The sequence below is a fragment of the Geotrypetes seraphini genome, chromosome 5 (genome assembly GCF_902459505.1).
Source record: "Geotrypetes seraphini chromosome 5, aGeoSer1.1, whole genome shotgun sequence".
In the NCBI taxonomy this organism is placed as follows: Eukaryota; Metazoa; Chordata; class Amphibia; order Gymnophiona; family Dermophiidae; genus Geotrypetes; species Geotrypetes seraphini.
Genome location: NC_047088.1, coordinates 89,942,934 through 89,960,724, shown reverse-complemented (window position 1 = coordinate 89,960,724; position 17,791 = coordinate 89,942,934). Strand labels below are relative to the sequence as shown.

General features: G+C 47.7%; 1 protein-coding gene across 7 annotated transcripts in view; it reads left to right on the top strand.

Annotated features, from left to right (window-relative positions):
• The window catches only part of LOC117360845 (protein AF-10-like), a 206,017-nt gene that overhangs the window by 181,995 nt on the left and 6,231 nt on the right, over window positions 1-17,791 (top strand). For 6 of the 7 annotated variants that reach the window (XM_033945347.1, XM_033945345.1, XM_033945354.1 and 3 more), the window contains 2 exons: window positions 7,069-7,155; window positions 16,017-16,184. In XM_033945347.1, the coding sequence (XP_033801238.1) occupies window positions 7,069-7,155; window positions 16,017-16,184 (255 nt within the window). The remainder of the gene's footprint in view (window positions 1-7,068; window positions 7,156-16,016; window positions 16,185-17,791) is intronic. The other variant, XM_033945349.1, reaches the window with a different exon arrangement.

Here is a 17,791-nt window from a genome sequence, read left to right as displayed (position 1 = left end):
TCAAAACTGCAAAACATCTATCTTTTTGGGGGGAGGAAATGGATATTTGTGCTTAGTGCGTTTTATTTTTTTGAACCATTTTTGCAAAGCAAAAAATCCAAAAAGTGCGCACAAAACAAGCCATTGAGATTTAGGCAGATCCAGCATTTTTAATAGACTGGTCACACAGACATCTCAGCAGAGCAGTGGGGCACCCTAGGGGTCACTGCAGTGAACTTCACATAAAAAGTCCCATGTTCACATCTCACAATAATCCCTTTGTACTGTGTGGTAAGCCCTCCAAACCCCACCCAAAACTTACTGTTACCCAACTGATCACCACTCTAATATTTATTTAAAAATTTATATCCCGCTACATCCATAATTCTGAGCAGGTTCCACTAAAGCATAAATAATCAGATCATAACAAAACGAACAAACACATGACAACTCCTAAAAAATGTACACTTTTCTACGCATTAAACATTTTGCAAGAACACAGCAAACCAGAAATCTACTTGCAATAAAAAAACTTACTTATTTTCAATAGATATGGTATTTCATGGAGAGGTTGGAGTCTAAAATCACTCCTAGATTGTACAGTGTATACATTATCCCAGGACAAGCAGGCAGCATATTCTTAACACATGGGTGACGTCACCGACGGAGCCCTCGGTACGGACCTTTTTAACTAGAAGTTTCTAGTTGGCCGCACCGCGCGTGCGCGAGTGCCTTCCCGCCCGACGGAGGAGTGCGTGGTCCCCAGTTTCTTCGTTTCCGCGGAGCGAAGAAGACGCGTGTGTTTTTTCAACGGCCGTTGAAACCACTTTTTTGCCTTCCCGCTCGCGCTTTTTTTCCTTATTTTTCTTTCTTTACCTTCGGGTTTATTTTACTTTGATTTGCCAAAAAAAAAAAAAAAAAAAAACTTTGCTTTTTTCCCCTTTTTTCCGTTTTTGCCCCGGCGGGGCCTGTTGCCAGTATACAGGCCTCGGGATTCGATTTCGCGGAGGCTATCTTCCCCTTCATGCCCCCGCAGGTCGGTTTTAAGAAGTGCCAGCGGTGTGCACGCCCGATCTCCATCACTGACCCACACAATTGGTGCTTGCAGTGTCTGGGTCCGGAGCATCGGGCGGACTCCTGCACCCGCTGTGCCACTCTTAAAAAGCGAACACTCAAGAATCGTCAAATCCAACAAAATCTTTTGTTCGGCACCGGGTCGACGATGGACTCCTCGTCTTCAACGGCGGTACCTCAAAAATCGGCACCGTCGACCTCGACACCGACCGACCCCACATCGGCGTCGCTGGCGCCAGGTAAGCCGGCTAAGAAGCCTTCCTCTTCCCTCGAGCGCCCTCCGGCTACGGTGGCGACACCAGCCCTACCGGCATCGCACCGGTCCCGCAAACGCTCCGCCCCGATCTCGGTGAGTGCCTCGTCATCGGCCTCCTCATCGCCGGGGCGTGGAGCGGCATCCAAGGAACCGAAGAAAAAGAAAGCGGTTCCGATGCCACCCCTGGATGACCGTATCTCGGCCATCTTAAAAGCTCAACTCCAGGAACAGTTAAAGCAACAACTTGAACACCTGTTGCCCACTATCCTGGCACCGCTCCTTCCGGTACCAGACCGGCCCGAGCCCCGTACCGAGCCCCCGGTGTCCACCCCTTCGGTACCGGTAAACACCTCCATGCCGATCCTTTCGGCCGAACAACTCCATGTCGATCCGGTGGTTCATTCCCATGCCACATTGGATCCTCCTCGGCACCAGGCGGTACGGCATTCTTCCCGGGACCGAGATCGACGCCGGTCGTCCTCTCCTGGTACCGTTTCGGTGCGCTCTGGAAAGTCTTTGTCCAAGACTCGCCATACCGCGCCCTCCACCCCGGTGTCTCGACATGCACCAGAGGTCAGGGACCCTGACTTATGGGAGGAAACTCCTCTCGGTACCGAGGAGGATCCCTCCTCATCTGATGAGGAACCATCGGCACCCGATGCCACCTCTAAACCAGAGCAGTCCTCATTTTCTAAATTTCTGAGAGAAATGTCTGCTGCCCTATCCCTTCCACTAGAATCTGACTCAAAGAAGTCTCAAGCCTTTCTAGAGGCTTTAGACTTTGAGCAACCTCCTAAGGAGTTCCTCAAGCTTCCCGTGCATGACATCCTGCGGGAAACTTTTTACAAAAACTTGGAAAGTCCCCTCACGGTACCGGGAGCCCCCCGTAAACTGGACAACCTTTACCGTGTCATCCCTATTCCTGGATTCGACAAATCTCAATTGCCCCATGAGTCCCTTCTGGTTGAATCCACCTTAAAAAAGACTCAGGGCTCCAGTGTCTATGCCTCTACCCCTCCTGGCAGAGAAGGTAAGACCATGGACAAGTTTGGCAAGAGGCTTTACCAGAATGCCATGCTTGCCAACAGGGCAAACAACTATTCCTTCCATTTTTCTTTCTATCTGAAACATTTGGTCCAACAACTGTCTGCCCTCCAGAAGTACCTTCCTGAGCGCAAGGTCCCGCTGTTCCAACAACACATCTCTGGCCTTCTCCAAATGCGCAAGTATATGGTCCGCTCGATATACGACTCCTTCGAGCTCACCTCTCGGGCCTCTGCCATGGCCGTAGCCATGCGTCGCTTGGCCTGGCTCAGAGTCTCCGACCTGGACATCAACCACCAGGATCGTCTGGCCAACGCCCCCTGTCTCGGGGATGAACTTTTTGGAGAGTCGCTGGATTCCACCACCCAGAAACTCTCTGCCCATGAGACCAGGTGGGACACCCTGATCAAGCCGAAAAAGAAGGCTCCGCCTGCCCGACCCTATCGGCCTCAATCATCTTACCAGCGGAGGTTCTCAGCCAGGCCACTCAATCCGCCTCCCCAGCAATCTCGGCGACCCCGTCAACAGCAACACCATGCCCAGGCTCGATCTCAGGCCACTCAACCCTCTAAGCCTCCTCAGCCTGCTAAACAATCTCAGCCCTTTTGACTCTTCTCTCCAGGGCATAGCCAGTCATCCACCCTTGCTACCTCTTCCACAGCCCATCGGGGGTCGTCTCACCATTTTCTCCAGCCGTTGGGAAGTCATCACGTCGGACCAGTGGGTCCTCAACATCATCCGCCACGGCTACTCTCTCAACTTCCAGACTCTTCCACCGGACAACCTTCCCGTAGAGTCTGCTTCACACTCCTCTCAAACCCCCCTCCTCCTGAGGGAGGTTCAATCCCTCCTCCTTCTCAATGCCATCGAAGAAGTACCTCCAGATCAAAGGGGTCAGGGATTCTACTCCCGCTACTTCCTGGTTCCCAAAAAGACGGGAGACCTCCGTCCCATTCTCGATCTCAGGGACCTCAACAAGTGTCTGGTCAAGGAGAAGTTCAGAATGCTCTCCCTTGCCACGCTTTACCCTCTTCTTTCTCAACACGACTGGCTATGTTCCCTGGACCTCAAAGAGGCCTACACTCACATCTCCATCAATCAGAGTTCTCGCCGCTACCTGCGGTTCCAGGTACTGCACCACCACTATCAGTACAAGGTGCTACCGTTCGGCCTCGCTTCCTCACCCAGGGTCTTCACCAAGTGCCTTATAGTGGTAGCGGCCTTCCTCAGGTCTCACAACCTCCAGGTGTTCCCCTACTTGGACGATTGGTTGGTGAAAGCACCTTCATCTCAACTCGTGCTACAAGCTACTCATCACACCATCTCTCTCCTCCACCTCCTGGGTTTCGAGATCAACTACCCCAAGTCGCATCTGCTTCCCACCCAGCGACTTCAATTCATTGGAGCAGTTCTGGACACCACGCTAATGAGGGCCTTTCTCCCCTCCGATCGCCAGCGGACCCTGCTCCATCTCTGCCGTCAGGTGCTCACGCATCCCTCCATTCCTGCCCGACAGATGATGGTCCTCCTGGGTCACATGGCCTCGACGGTGCATGTCCTTCCTCTGGCACGTCTCCACCTTCGTACGCCTCAGTGGACTCTCGCCAACCAATGGTCACAGACTACGGATCCTCTTTCTCATCCCATCTCTGTGACATCATCTCTTCAGCAATCTCTCCAATGGTGGTTGAACTCCTCCAATCTTTCCAGGGGTCTACTTTTTCATCTGCCCCCCCACTCTATGATCATCACCACAGATGCGTCCCCCTACGCGTGGGGAGCTCACCTAGGAGATCTACGCACCCAGGGACTTTGGACCCCACAGGAGCGTCGTCATCACATCAATTTCCTGGAACTCAGAGCCATGTTCTACGCCCTCAAGGCTTTCCAACATCTTCTCTGTCCTCAAGTCCTCCTCCTGTGCACAGACAATCAAGTCGCCATGTACTACATAAACAAGCAAGGCGGCACCGGATCTCGCCCCCTTTGTTTGGAGGCTCTGCGCATCTGGACCTGGGCCACGGACCGCAATCTCTTTCTCAGGGCGGTCTATATCCAGGGCGAACAGAACTCTCTGGCCGACAATCTCAGCCGCATCCTTCAACCTCACGAGTGGACGTTGGACCCTCCGACTCTGCGATCCATCTTTGCTCGATGGGGCACTCCGCAGGTGGACCTCTTTGCAGCACCTCACAATCATCAGCTGCCCCAATTCTGTTCCAGACTCTTCTCTCCTCACCGTCTGGCTCCGGATGCATTCCTGCTCGATTGGAGGGATCGGTTCCTGTATGCCTTCCCTCCACTTCCTCTGATGTTGCGGACCTTGTCCAAACTCCGCAAGGATCACGCCACCATGATTCTTATCGCTCCTCGGTGGCCTCGCCAACACTGGTTCTCACTCCTGCTCCAACTCAGCTCCAGGGAACCCATTCTACTTCCTGTGTTTCCTACTCTACTTACGCAGCAGCATCAGTCTCTACTGCATCCCAATCTGTCTTCGCTCCACCTGACAGCTTGGTTTCTCTCGGGCTGACCTCTCCAGAGAATCTATCTCAACCGGTCCGCCTCATTTTGGACGCCTCCAGGAAACCGGCCACTCTCCAATGTTACCATCAGAAGTGGACCAGGTTCTCCTCGTGGTGTCTCCAGCATCATCAGGAACCCACCTCCTTAGCGGTGGAAACTGTCTTGGAATATTTGCTCTCACTGTCCAATGCTGGCCTCAAAACTACCTCCATCAGAGTCCACCTCAGTGCCATCACTGCGTTTCATGAGCCTATTCTCGGTAAACCCCTCACGGCTCATCCTCTGGTTTCCAGATTTATGAGAGGGCTCTTCAATATCAAACCGCCTCTCAAGCCTCCTCCTGTCGTCTGGGACCTGAATGTGGTTCTCTCAGCTCTCATGAAACCTCCGTTTGAGCCTCTTGCCACAACTTCGCTCAGGCTTCTTACCTGGAAGGTGCTTTTCCTAATTGCCATCACCTCTGCCAGGAGGGTTAGCGAACTGCATGCACTGGTTGCCGACCCACCTTTCACTGTTTTTCACCATGACAAGGTGGTTCTGCGTACCCACCCTAAATTCCTTCCCAAGGTGGTCTCGGCTTTTCACCTTAACCAGTCCATTGTGCTGCCCGTCTTCTTCCCTAAGCCTCACTCGCATCCTGGGGAACAGGCGTTGCACACGCTGGATTGTAAGCGTGCCCTTGCTTACTATCTTGATCGTACCAGAGCTCACCGAACATCCCCTCAGCTATTTTTGTCTTTCGATCCCAACCGTTTGGGTCGTCCTGTCTCCAAACGGACACTTTCCAATTGGCTTGCTGCCTGTATTGCTTTCTGCTACGCTCGGGCCGGTCTCTCACTGGAAGGAACTGTCACGGCCCATAGAGTCCGAGCTATGGCTGCTTCTGTAGCTTTCCTCCGCTCCACGCCCATCGAGGAAATCTGCAAGGCGGCCACTTGGTCCTCAGTTCACACATTCACTACTCACTACTGTCTGGATGCGTTCTCCAGACGGGATGGACACTTCGGCCAATCTGTGTTACAAAATTTATTTTCCTAATGGCCAACCATCCCACCTCCCTCTTTGTTAGCTTGGAGGTCACCCATGTGTTAAGAATATGCTGCCTGCTTGTCCTGGGATAAAGCACAGTTACTTACCGTAACAGGTGTTATCCAGGGACAGCAGGCAGATATTCTTACGTCCCACCCACCTCCCCGGGTTGGCTTCTTAGCTGGCTTATACTAACTGGGGACCACGCACTCCTCCGTCGGGCGGGAAGGCACTCGCGCACGCGCGGTGCGGCCAACTAGAAACTTCTAGTTAAAAAGGTCCGTACCGAGGGCTCCGTCGGTGACGTCACCCATGTGTTAAGAATATCTGCCTGCTGTCCCTGGATAACACCTGTTACGGTAAGTAACTGTGCTTTATTTCAGTGGTCTTCAATGCAAGCCAATGGCATCTGGATGGCCCGCACACTTATCTGGAGTCCCTCTCCCTTCCCCCCAAGCAAGATCTGGTGTTTGATCACCATTCTCACTCCCAGCAGTGATGCTCTTACTCTCCGGGACACAGGCAGCGTGAGTGAAGTAAACACGCTGCCTTCGGTGACCTAGAAGCTTTCTCTATGCTACTGCTTCCTGCCCCACCTAAGTGGGAAGCAGTAGCAGAGAGAGAGAGAGCTTCTGGGCTGCCAAAAGCAGCATGTCTACTTCACTCGCAGTGCCGGTGGCCTGAAGAGTAAGAGCAGCACTTCTGGGAACGTGAGCAGTGAGCAAGCAACAGATTCTGCGGGAGGGAAGAAGGAATAGCATTGGGGAGGGTAACGGAGAGATGATGGACCGTGGGGATGTGGAAGAAAGGGAAAGAAAGATGTCAGATCTCCAAGGGAAGACAGGGAAGGGAAATAAAAGAGAAGATAGAAATGCCAGACTACAGGAGAGGGAAGAGAGAGAGAGAGAGGTGCTAGACAAGGGGATGCAAGTGTAGGAGGGGAGAGAAATACAATGAGGGTAATAGAGAGATGCTGGACTGCAGGTATGGGGAGGAAGGGGGAAGAATAGAGATTCCAGACTATGGGAGGGGGAGAAACAGAGAGAGCTATGCCAGATGGGTGTGACCTTCTCCACAACCTTCGCAATAATGCCCCGGTGTTCTGAATTAATTGAAGTTGATTTAAGCTCTTTATTGAATCCACTACTATTTTTCTGTAGTCTATCAGATAACAAACTAGAAGATTCTTCTGTGAAACTCCTGTGCGAAGGTTTAAAGCAGCCAGACTGTGAGCTTCAGTCTTTAACGTAAGTGATACCATTATTCAAACTGTACTTTTGGTATGCTTGCCTGATTTATCATATAGACTTTCTATTTAGCAAGTTTGTACTAGGGGTGTGCTTTGGTAATTTTGTTTTGTGTTATATCATTTCCAAGATTTTTCATAAGTGCTTCATTTCAGGTATTCCTTTTTAGGTTATTGGTACATACCGGGGTCGATATATTCAAAGCATATCAGTATTTATTTTGTCTGACATATATCAAGATAAAGAAAATATACATCAGTGTTGAGAGCTATCACAATAAGAGGATGTAGTATTACAATCTGCTATAATAAAACCCTTAGCACGCATGCGCATTTCAATCTCCATGCTTCCGTGCCACACATGCGCAATGCCTGTCTCAGCTGATTTCCTGCCCTGATCTCAGACGCCGGCTGACTTTCTGCCATCTGACTATGCTACTGCTGCCAGGATGCCTCTTCTCAGCCCCGGGCCAGCAACAGCAGCAGCCATGGTTTCATCAAGCAGCCGTGGGGCATTTGCTAGGCTGGCCCACTTCGATAATGCAAGGCCGGATGCTGGACAGGGAGCAGGGAAGGGAGAAGGGAGTACTACTGGACAGGGCGGAGGTAAAAGTAAGGGAGAAGGGCTACTGCTGGACAGGGGGAGAAGGGGATGGGTGCTGCTGGACAGGGGGGAAGTAAAAGGAAGGAAGAAGGGCTACTGCTGGACAGGGGAGCAGGGAAGGGGTGCTGTTGGACAATGGGGAGACAGAAAGAAAGACAGACAGGGGGCCAGGGAGAGAGACAGAAAGAAAGGGAGCAGAGAGAGAGAGGCATTTCTTTCTGTATGTCTGTCTTTCTTTCTAAGTCTACACATCTATTCTAGCACCTGTTAATGTAATGGGTTAAAAAAACTAGTATAATAACAACATAATCTATTTATTTATTCAATTTTCTATACCGTTCTCCCAGGAGAGCTCAGAATGGTTTACATGAATTTATTCAGGTACTCAAACATTTTTCCCTGTACCTTGGACAATGGGGCAATAGAACTAAACTAAACCTTAAGTTTATATACTGCATCCTCTCCACAGAAGTGGAGCTCGGCATGGTTTACAAGAACTTAAAATATAAGAAGAGAAAGGAAAAGGTTTACATGAGCTTATATATAGAATGGAAGAGTAAGGGGGAAAATAGAATTACATGTTAGAAGAGCCAAGTTTTCAGTTGCTTGCGGAATAGTTGGAGAGAGCCCAGGTTCCGCAATGGGATAGTAAGGTCGTTCCAGAGACCTGTGATTTTGAAGAGAAGAGATTTTCCCAGTTTACCTGCATAGAGAATACCGCATAGAGAGGGGAAGGATAGTTTATATCTTTGGGCGGGTCTGGTGGAGTCGGGACTCGAGGAGTTAAAGGATAGTGGGATTAGGGCAGGAAGGATGCTGTGAATGATCTTAAAAGCCAGGCAGGAGCATTTGAAATGGATTCTGGAAATCACTGGGAGCCAGTGAAGATTGGACAGGAGTGGGGAGACATGGTCAGATTTGCGTTTTGCAAAGATCAACTTGGCTGCAGTATTCTGGATAAGCTGGAGTCTTTGAAGACTTTTTTTTGTTAGGCATAAGTAAATGGCATTGCAGTAGTCAAGTTTGGAGAGGATGATGGATTGAACGAGGATGGCGAAATGTTTTTGGCGAAAGCAGGATCTTACTTTCCTCAGCATGTGGAGGCTGAAAAAGCATGATTTTGCCAAAGAGTTGAGGTGGTCGTTAAGGGAGAGAGAAGAATCAATAGTGATGCCAAGGACCTTGCTTGAGAACTCAAGGTGCAGAGCAGCGCCTGTGGGTAGTGCGAAGATGGTGGGCAGGTGTTCTATCTTTGGGCTGAGCCAGAGTAATTTTGTTTTTGATTCATTTAGTTTCATCTGTACCAAGAAGGACCAGGAGTGGAGTCTCATTATGCAAGATGTAATGTTCTCGTGGAGGTTGGTGAGGTTCTGGTCTGTTTCAAGGAGGATAAGGATGTCATCAGCGTATGTATAGATTGTTTCAAGGGGGGAAAGTTGGAGGAGCTTCAGGGAGGACATGTAGATGTTAAAGGGGATAGGGGTGATCCCTGAGGGACACCGCAAGATGGTGTCCAAGGTACGGACATAGTGCCATTTGTATTGATAGTGAGGAGCAAGAGTGAAGGAAGTTTGAGAACCACTTTAGGACGGTGGAGTCAATTCCTATCTCGGAAAGTTGATAAAGTAGTATGTCATGGTGGATGACATCGAAAGCTGCAGAGAGATCAAATTGTAAAAGAAACAGCAAATTTGTTACGAGAATGTAGTTGAACCTTTGAAATTAGGGAAACTAGGAAGGACTCGGTGCTGAAGCTGGGCCTGAAGCCGTGTTGGTAGGGGTGGAGAATGGAGAATCTTTCTAGGTAAGAAGAGAGCTGGGTAGCGACTATGGCCTCTAGCAGTTTAGTTAGGAGAGGGATATTTGCTGTGGGGCGGTAGTTCGATGGTAAGGAAGGGTCGAGATCGGCTTTTTTCAGAAGAGGGGATAAGGCAATGTGTCCCATTTCTGTGGAGAACAGGCTCGATGATAGAGCAGTATTTATAAGACTGGTAAGGGAGGAGATGGCCTGCGCAGGAATGTTTTCGTAAAGGTAGGATGGGAAAGGATCTAGGATGCATTTGCAGGATTTCAGTTTGAGACAAAGTTTAGAGATCTGGGGTTCGAAGGCAGTCCAGGATCTATCAGCAGGGATAGGGTTGGAGTCATTGGGAGGCAGAGAATTGTAAGAGACAGCTGGGGGGAAAGAACTCCTTATGGTAGTAATCTTTTCGTTGAAAAATTTGGCTAGGTCATTTGTGGATGGGGGGAATGGGGGGGAAGGGGGAAAGGTGAAGTCGTTTTTTGAGGTTAGGTTGCGCCAGATGTTGAACAATGTACTATTTTGGTTTTTTGATCTGGTGATTTTATCTCCATAGAAATTCTTCCTTGCTTTTTTTAATAGTGTTATAGAACTTGATATTGTCTCTCCAGGATTGTCTGTCAGAAGGGGATTTCGATTTTTTCCATTTACGCTCCAGGGCTCAACATTTCTGCTTCAATTCCCTGTAGTATGGAAGATACCAGGGAGCCTTGCGGGAATAGGAGATAGGTTTAGTAGATAAAGGGGCAAGAGCACGGTAAGTGGTCCCGGAAAGGGTTACCCAGTTGTGCCAGTTGGAATTTGGGTCGGCATGTTTAGGAAAAGGGGGAAGTTGGTTGAGAAATTGGGACCAGAACAATTCACTCGTGATTTTTTTGCGGTAGGTAATAGTTAGTGGCTCGGGGTGGAGTGCCAAGGTGAGACATGAAAATGGGAAGGCAGATGGAGCCTAGAAGGTGATCAGACCAGGGGACATGTTCCCAACGGGCCTCTTCAGCAGAAGTTTTGTGTTCGGTCAGGTCGAGGAAGCTGATGATGTCTAGAGTATGCCCCTTATCGTGGGTAGGTGGGTAGGGAGGTGAGGAAGTCTTTGAAATCAGTTGCATCCTTGTTGGTGTTATCGTATAGGTGGAGGTTAATATCGCCAATGATCAATAGTCTCTGGAATTTTAGGAAGGCCCTTGTTATGGTCTCGAGAATGAGTTCGGAGGATTTGTTCCGGGTGGTAGGTGGGCAGTAAAGTAACAGGATACCTAATGGGTAGGGATGAAGTTCATCGTTGACTGAAGCTAGCATGAATTCTAAAGAGGTATGGCTGCCCTTTTCAAGGAGCTGGACATCGAAGAATGATTTGTAAAGCAGAGCCAGGCCTCCTCCTTTCCGGTTGATTCTGGGAGAGAAGAGGCCGTAGTAGCCAGGGGGGCAAAGTTCGTTTTGTGTGAAAAAAATCATCTTTTTCGAACCATGATTCAGTGATGCACAAGAAACCCGGATCGAAGTCTCCGAGTAAATCTTTTAGTATTTGGGTTTTATTTCGGACAGATCTGGTGTTAGAGTAGAGTGTTGGGACTGGGGTGAGAGAATCAGAGGTAAGATTGGGTAGGTTGGCTGGAGGAACAGGCTTTAGAGAGGTGTGGTTAACTCCTCGGTGTTTTTTGAAGTCAATAGAAGACAATTATACAATGACCTGCAGTATAATCTGACCCACCCTCCCTCCCATGTCCTTTCAATTTATATAAAATAGATAAATAAAATCTTTAGTTATGGTTCTAAGTCCTATAGAATAAGTATGTCAGAACTAGTTAGAAATATACGTTTTATCAGGTTTTTCAAGTTTGAAGAAAACTTGAAAGTCTATCAGAAGCTCAAGCAATATTGGCCTCATATTTATATACAGTGGTACCTTGGATTACGAGCATAATCCGTTCCAGGAGCATGCTCGTAATCCAAAATGCTTGCTTATCAAAGCGAGTTTCCCCATAGAAAATAATGGAAACTCGCTTTGATAAACGAGCATTTTGGATTACGAGCATGCTCCTGGAACGGATTATGCTCGTAATTACCCCCCCCCCCCCGATAACTGGCATCGCTCCCCCCCTCCAACCGGCACCCCCCCTTGTGCGAACCGGCCCCCACGCCCGAACAACTTAAACTTACCCCCCTCCCCCGTCTAGCGCAGGCACAGATTGTGTGCCTAGAAGATCTTCTGGCTTCCGGCTTGAGCATGCGCAGATGTATGCTCAAGGCAGGCAGGCAGAAGCTGGAAGATCTTCTAGGCACACGATCTGTACCTGCGCTAGACGGGGGGGGGGGGGGAAGTTTAAGTTGTTCGGGCGGGGGGGCTGGTTCGCACGGGGGGGGGTGTGCTGGTTGGAGCGAGGGGGCCTTTGCGAGGGGGGGGTGGTGCTCGCAACACTCGGTTTGCGAGTCAAAAGTTTGCTGAGTGTTTTGCTCGTCTTGCAAAACATTCGCAAAACGGGTTACTCTCAAACCAAGGTTTGACTGTACTAGTCTTTAGCCCATTACATTAACGGGTGCTAGAATATATGTCTGTCTGTCTTTATTTCTGTCTCTCTCCCTATCCCTGTCTTTTTATTTTTGTTTCTCTCCCTCCTGCTTTCTTTCTGTCTGTCTCTTCCCTGCCCCTGTGTATTTCTTCCTTTCTTTCTGTCTCCCTCCCGCTGTCTGTCTTTTTTATATCTGTCTCTCTCCCTGCCCCCTATGCAGCAGCATTCCCTCCCCTCCATTTCCCTGTGCAGTTTAGGAGTTTGTTTGTTTTTTTTCAAGATGGTGCCTGGTTAGGTGTTAGGTTGTGGTGCCTCCCACCCTTTTTTTCTCCCCTCCCTCTGCCTCGCTACTGCTACTATTAATTATATCTCTCTCTCTGCCTTACCTTCCATGCACGAACCGAGCTCACGGCTAGCAGCTGCAACCTTGCCCAGTGCGACATTTCTTCTAACATCTTCACAACCAAGTACTGCCGTCATGCACCGCCAGGAGGGATGTAGACCCTGGCTGCCAAGGAAACAACACGCTCCCTCTGCCTCACACCGCTGACTGATACTCGACCCGTGCTCCATGGTGCTGCTGCATGTCGCACGGAGACGCCAGCTGCCACGTGGGCCAGAGCAGACTGTGCACTCGTAGGCCAGCAGATCGCGCGCTCTCCACAGCCGTGCACTGCCGACTGTGCCTCGACCCTGCCGCTCCCGCCGGTCTTAGCCCTTTTCGGCGTCTGCCCTCCGCCGACAGCCCTCCTCCCGGCAGCCGCCACTCTGCGCATCCTGGAAGCGCGCATGCGCACTCGTGCCGCCACATCCCGACAGGTCAGATCTCAGGGAACACACGGTTCGAGTGTGCATGCGCGCTTAGCGTTTTATTATTATAGATGCAACAAACTTTTTGCCACCACATATGATAGTTAAGTGATTGTAAATTCTTCCAAGTGCATGTAGACTCTCACTGGCTTCCGATAAAAGCAAGAACTCAATTCAAACTCTACTGCTTACTTTTCAAAGTAACCCATGGTATGGCTCCCAATTACCTGAACAACTGTCTTTGCCGCTACCGACTACCCAGATCAAGAAGAACTCAGAATCTTTTCACCTTCCCCCCTCATAATGGTACCTGACGTAAGAAACTTTACGACAGCCTTCTAGCAACTCAGGCAGCAAAAATTGACCCCACCATCACCAAACTGATGATCAAAACAACAGACATCAAAGTGTTTCGGAAAGAAATCAAAACATTTCTTTTCAAAAAGCACGTCCTTACTTAATATTCCCCTCCCCAATCGCACATGCACTCTCCCTAGCAAATAACACACTAGTCATCCCCTTGAACCTCATTTACCAAAAATATCCAAACTCCTAAATAAGCATCTCCCTTAGGTATCCATTTAACCTTCTCCTAAATAAGCATCTCCCTTAGGTATCCACTTAACTGATTCCTTCAAAGTTAGGTATCTTTCTTCAGTTGCCTATATTGTTTTCCCCACTGAACCTTGTAACTACTTTAACCCTGTCAAGTTATTCTATCGATAAATCCAGATATCTTATACTTGAATTTCTATACCATAACATGTAATTTACTTAAATCGTTGTAATGTAATTCTCTTGGTAATGTCCTGATCTCTTTTAACTTTAATCCGCTTAGAACAGCAAGGCACAGGCGGAATAGAAATCACAAATGTAATGTAATGTAATAAAATATCTTAAATGGCAATTGCAGTTAAAATTGAAATTAGTTTATTATGGTCAGTAAAAGAGTTATTTACATTACATTAGTGATTTTTATTCCACCATTACTTTGCGGTTCAAGGTGGATTACAGAATAGGATTTCTGGACCTGTCCAGAGGTGTTAAAAGTAGAGCGGGTTGCTTCAGAGGATTGTGTCATACGGTGTGTTAGTCTTCATGGATTTCTTAAATAGCAGGATTTTTCTTTCTTTTCTGTAAGTTTTGTAGTCTGGGGTCACGATTAGTAGATTGGAGAGTTGGTGGTCTAGTTTTGCTGCTTGTGTAGCTAGAAGGCCATCGTACAGTTTTTTTTTTTTTCCGTTTGTCTCTGATTGGAGGGTATGTGAATGGTGTCTGGGTTCTCCTGTGTCTCGTTGTGGTAGTTCAGATTAGACGGTTGTTCAAGTAGGCTGGGCTGTCACCATTTATGGATTTAAATAATAGACAGTAGAATTTAATTGGGAGCCAATGTGAGTCGAGGTATGCCTCGGTGATGTGGTCATGTTTTCTTAGTGAATAGATTAGTCTCAGGGCTGTGTTTTGTACTGTTTGTAGTTGTTTTATCATTGTTGCGGGGCAGGGGAGATATAGGATGTTGCAGTAGTCAAGGAGACCTAGGACTTGGACCATGAGCTGGAATTGTTTTCGATCTTAGAATTTTCGAACTTGCCTTAGTTTCTCATGACCGCGAAGATTTCTGTATTGTTTTGTTGATTTGTGGTTGCATGGTGCTGCATCTGTCTGTCGTCATTCCTAGAAGTTTTAGAGTGGGTTGAATGGGTTATGTGATTGAGTTTATTACTAGGTTTGTTATGGTTGGGGTTTTATTTTTTTCGAGAAGTATGAATTTTGTTTTGTCTGGGTTCAGTTTTAGTTTGTGGTCTTTCATCCACAAGGAAAGATGTTGAAAATTACACCATGATAGTGAAGAGGTTTTGTGGAATGTCATTGTATATGCTTCCAAACTTGAGACCAGAATATTTGAGCAGTAGAACACAAGAATAAGATTCAAATTCTGAATGTGTGCAACCATACTAAAAAGAGCCTCTGTTTTTAAAATTGTATGTGGCCATCCTGCTAAAATAAACCCTCTTTCCCTGGCAGCTCCCTTTTGGTTGTACACTTTGTAATGCAGGTTCGAAGTCTTGTAGGCGCTTTGAAGCGCCTAATGCCACATCCAGTGCTAGCCACGCCTATAGTGGCATTAGGTGCGATTCCAATGCCTTTTGTTTAGGTGCCGGTAAATTTAATGTTAATTGACGTTTCAAATGGTGTTTCACAATTAACAGGCGTCATTTATAGAATTTCTCTCTGTCTACAGTGTGTGTACCAGGTGGATTTTCAAAAAGATGTTACAAGAAAAGTTTTCCTTTTAAAATTGCAGGTCCATAGAAAATCAAAAATGTGCGCCTGAGGTATGACAGGAGTGGGGCGAGCATTGATGAATAGGAAATACACACAGAAAAAGTCATTAACCAGAGTTTTGACAATTTTAAAGATGGTATTTTGCAGATATTTTCTGAATAGTCACTCATGTTTCCATCGTTTGTAGTTTATTTTTTTACATATTAATTTATTTATCACGATTGGGTAGACATGGGATGGGAGTAGTGAGACTGACAGTTTGGCTAGAGGTTACTTGTTTATATTTGATATGTTGAGCCCTTACCTTTCCTTCTGTTTAAGACCTTTGCTGGTCTTGGTTTTGGAGGTGCGCATTGGCTGCTGAGGGTGGGAAGCATGTTCTCCCAGGGTGGTGTTGACCATGGTTTTGTTGGCATTCTGTTTGGGTTGCTTCACCAGTGGGAGTTCCCTGGGAGGTATTTTGCTAAGTTTATTGAGCTCATAGCACCACATGGTTTGTGGGTTGGTTGTTGGTCTTTCTGTGTGGGTCTCTTAACTACTGGGTTAGTATGGCTGTGGGAAAAGGATTTTTGGGCGGGTTGATCAGTAGTTGTATGTAAAATGAACACTTGTTTGTACCTCTTTCTGTTTCTTGCCAATGATGTGTAGTTCTCTTTTTTGTGCTCTCAAAAATACATTTAAATCTTAATTTATTTATCACAGAAGATCTATGGAGCTTTGTGCATTTCTGGTTCAGACATTACATAATGTTGCGGCCACTAGGTATAGTACTGACATGCATGTGCCCTCTTGAGTATAAAAGCTGCCCTCTCCTGCTATATGATGATCTTAAATGTTGCATTTGTTCTCTCCAGACTTAATGTCACTGGCCTCACAGATGAGAGTGCAATGGATCTTTGCTATGCTCTCAGTGAGAAACAGATGCTGACTGAACTGTACCTGATTGGGAACTTCTTTACAGACAAATCAGTTTCAAGCATCACCTACCTCATTGAAAACTGCAAACGCCTGCGCATCTTATCGTAAGTCCCTTTGTAACATTGACATTTGAGGATCAGCCTTGTGAAAACTAACCATTTCTAATGTAACACACACTGATAGTAAAATCTTCATTTCCTTCAAATAGCTCCCTATTCCATCTCATGAATATATTCTTAAAGCTTAATGTGCACACAAAATTGCATGCAATATGCTAACTCCTTAGTATGCACCTTAAACCTAACAACAACTCATTAGAGTACACAATAAAAATAGCTAAGACTGGTTACATGATATGTTAAGCTGAGGAGCTGCCTTTTCTCTAGGCTCTAGGGCTTTCTCCCTGAACTCAACACCACCAGTCAACATTCTTGATCAGATTGCCTGAACTGACAGATGTGGAAGTGGCTGTAGTGAGGTTTTATAAACGGGTATCTTTGAAAAAGTGTGGTGGATATGGATGCCAAAGTCATAAAAAGGAAGGACGGGAAAAAAGGCAGGAGAAGGTCTTTTGCCCTGGAGACTCCAAGATGGTAGACTAGTGGCATAGCCATGATGGGGGGGGGGGGGCTCAGGTGCTTGGGCCTCATTATCTTTGACTTGGGCCTACTCTGCTTCAATAACTGGGGAGGTGTGAGTTCCCGCCAGCCAGAGGTCTCATTTCCAGTCCCACCAGTGTTTCTAGAGCAGCACTTAAGTTACTGATGCCAGCTCTCTTGCGCATACTCAGTTAAGCAGCTTAATTGAGCATGTGTAGCAGTGCCATTGTCGGCAGTTGAAGTGCGCCACTGACTTGAGTGCTGCTCTGGCAGCACAAGTGGGACTTGTGAGGAGACCTCTTTGGCTGGGGGGATCTTAGCATTTCTGTCAGCAAAGATACATTTGAGTGTGACAGGGGCAGGGGTAGAGGCAGTGGGGGTGGAGAAAATATTTGGCCCTCTCAAGCCACCTTTTGGCAACCTCCCCTCCCTAAAATGGACTTCTGTCTATGCCCCTGTGGTAGACATTATAGAGGGCGATCCACTTGGCAGATGAAATTTAATGCGGACAACTGCAAAGTGATTCACATTGTAAAAAATAATCCAAATCATAATTACCTAATGCTAGGGTCCACCTTAGGAGTCTGCACCCAAGAAAAATATCTAGGTGCCATTGTGTACTATATACTGAATATTGTGACAAACCCAGCACCAGTACTAGTTCGGTCCCTAATAGGATTGGGTGCAGAAGAGCTGATCAGATTGATTCTGGCGCACAACTTGAGGCTGACCTCCCTTGCCCCTATGATCAGAGCAGTAGTGATCTGGAGCAGAGGCAGGCAGACTGTCAACAGCAGCCTCCAGGCTTTAGGGCAGCTAGAGAAGCCACAAGGAATATAGCTGCATTAGATAAACCCAGGCAGAGAAAAGCTGCTTTAGAGCCAAAGCCCATCCCCCGCTACAGGCTGAAGGGATTGGCTCTGAGCTGTTTAAAAGCAGGCTGAGACAAGCAGCAGGAGGAGGAGGAGGAGCGAGTGACCAGGGTGAGTCACTCCCACAGCCTAAGGCAGGTGAGGAGCTGTGGAGCAGAGCAGGAGAGACAACCGTGCCAGATTGGCCCATGCAGGATTTGGAAGAAATCCTTCCAATTTCAAACTTCCAGATTCCAGACC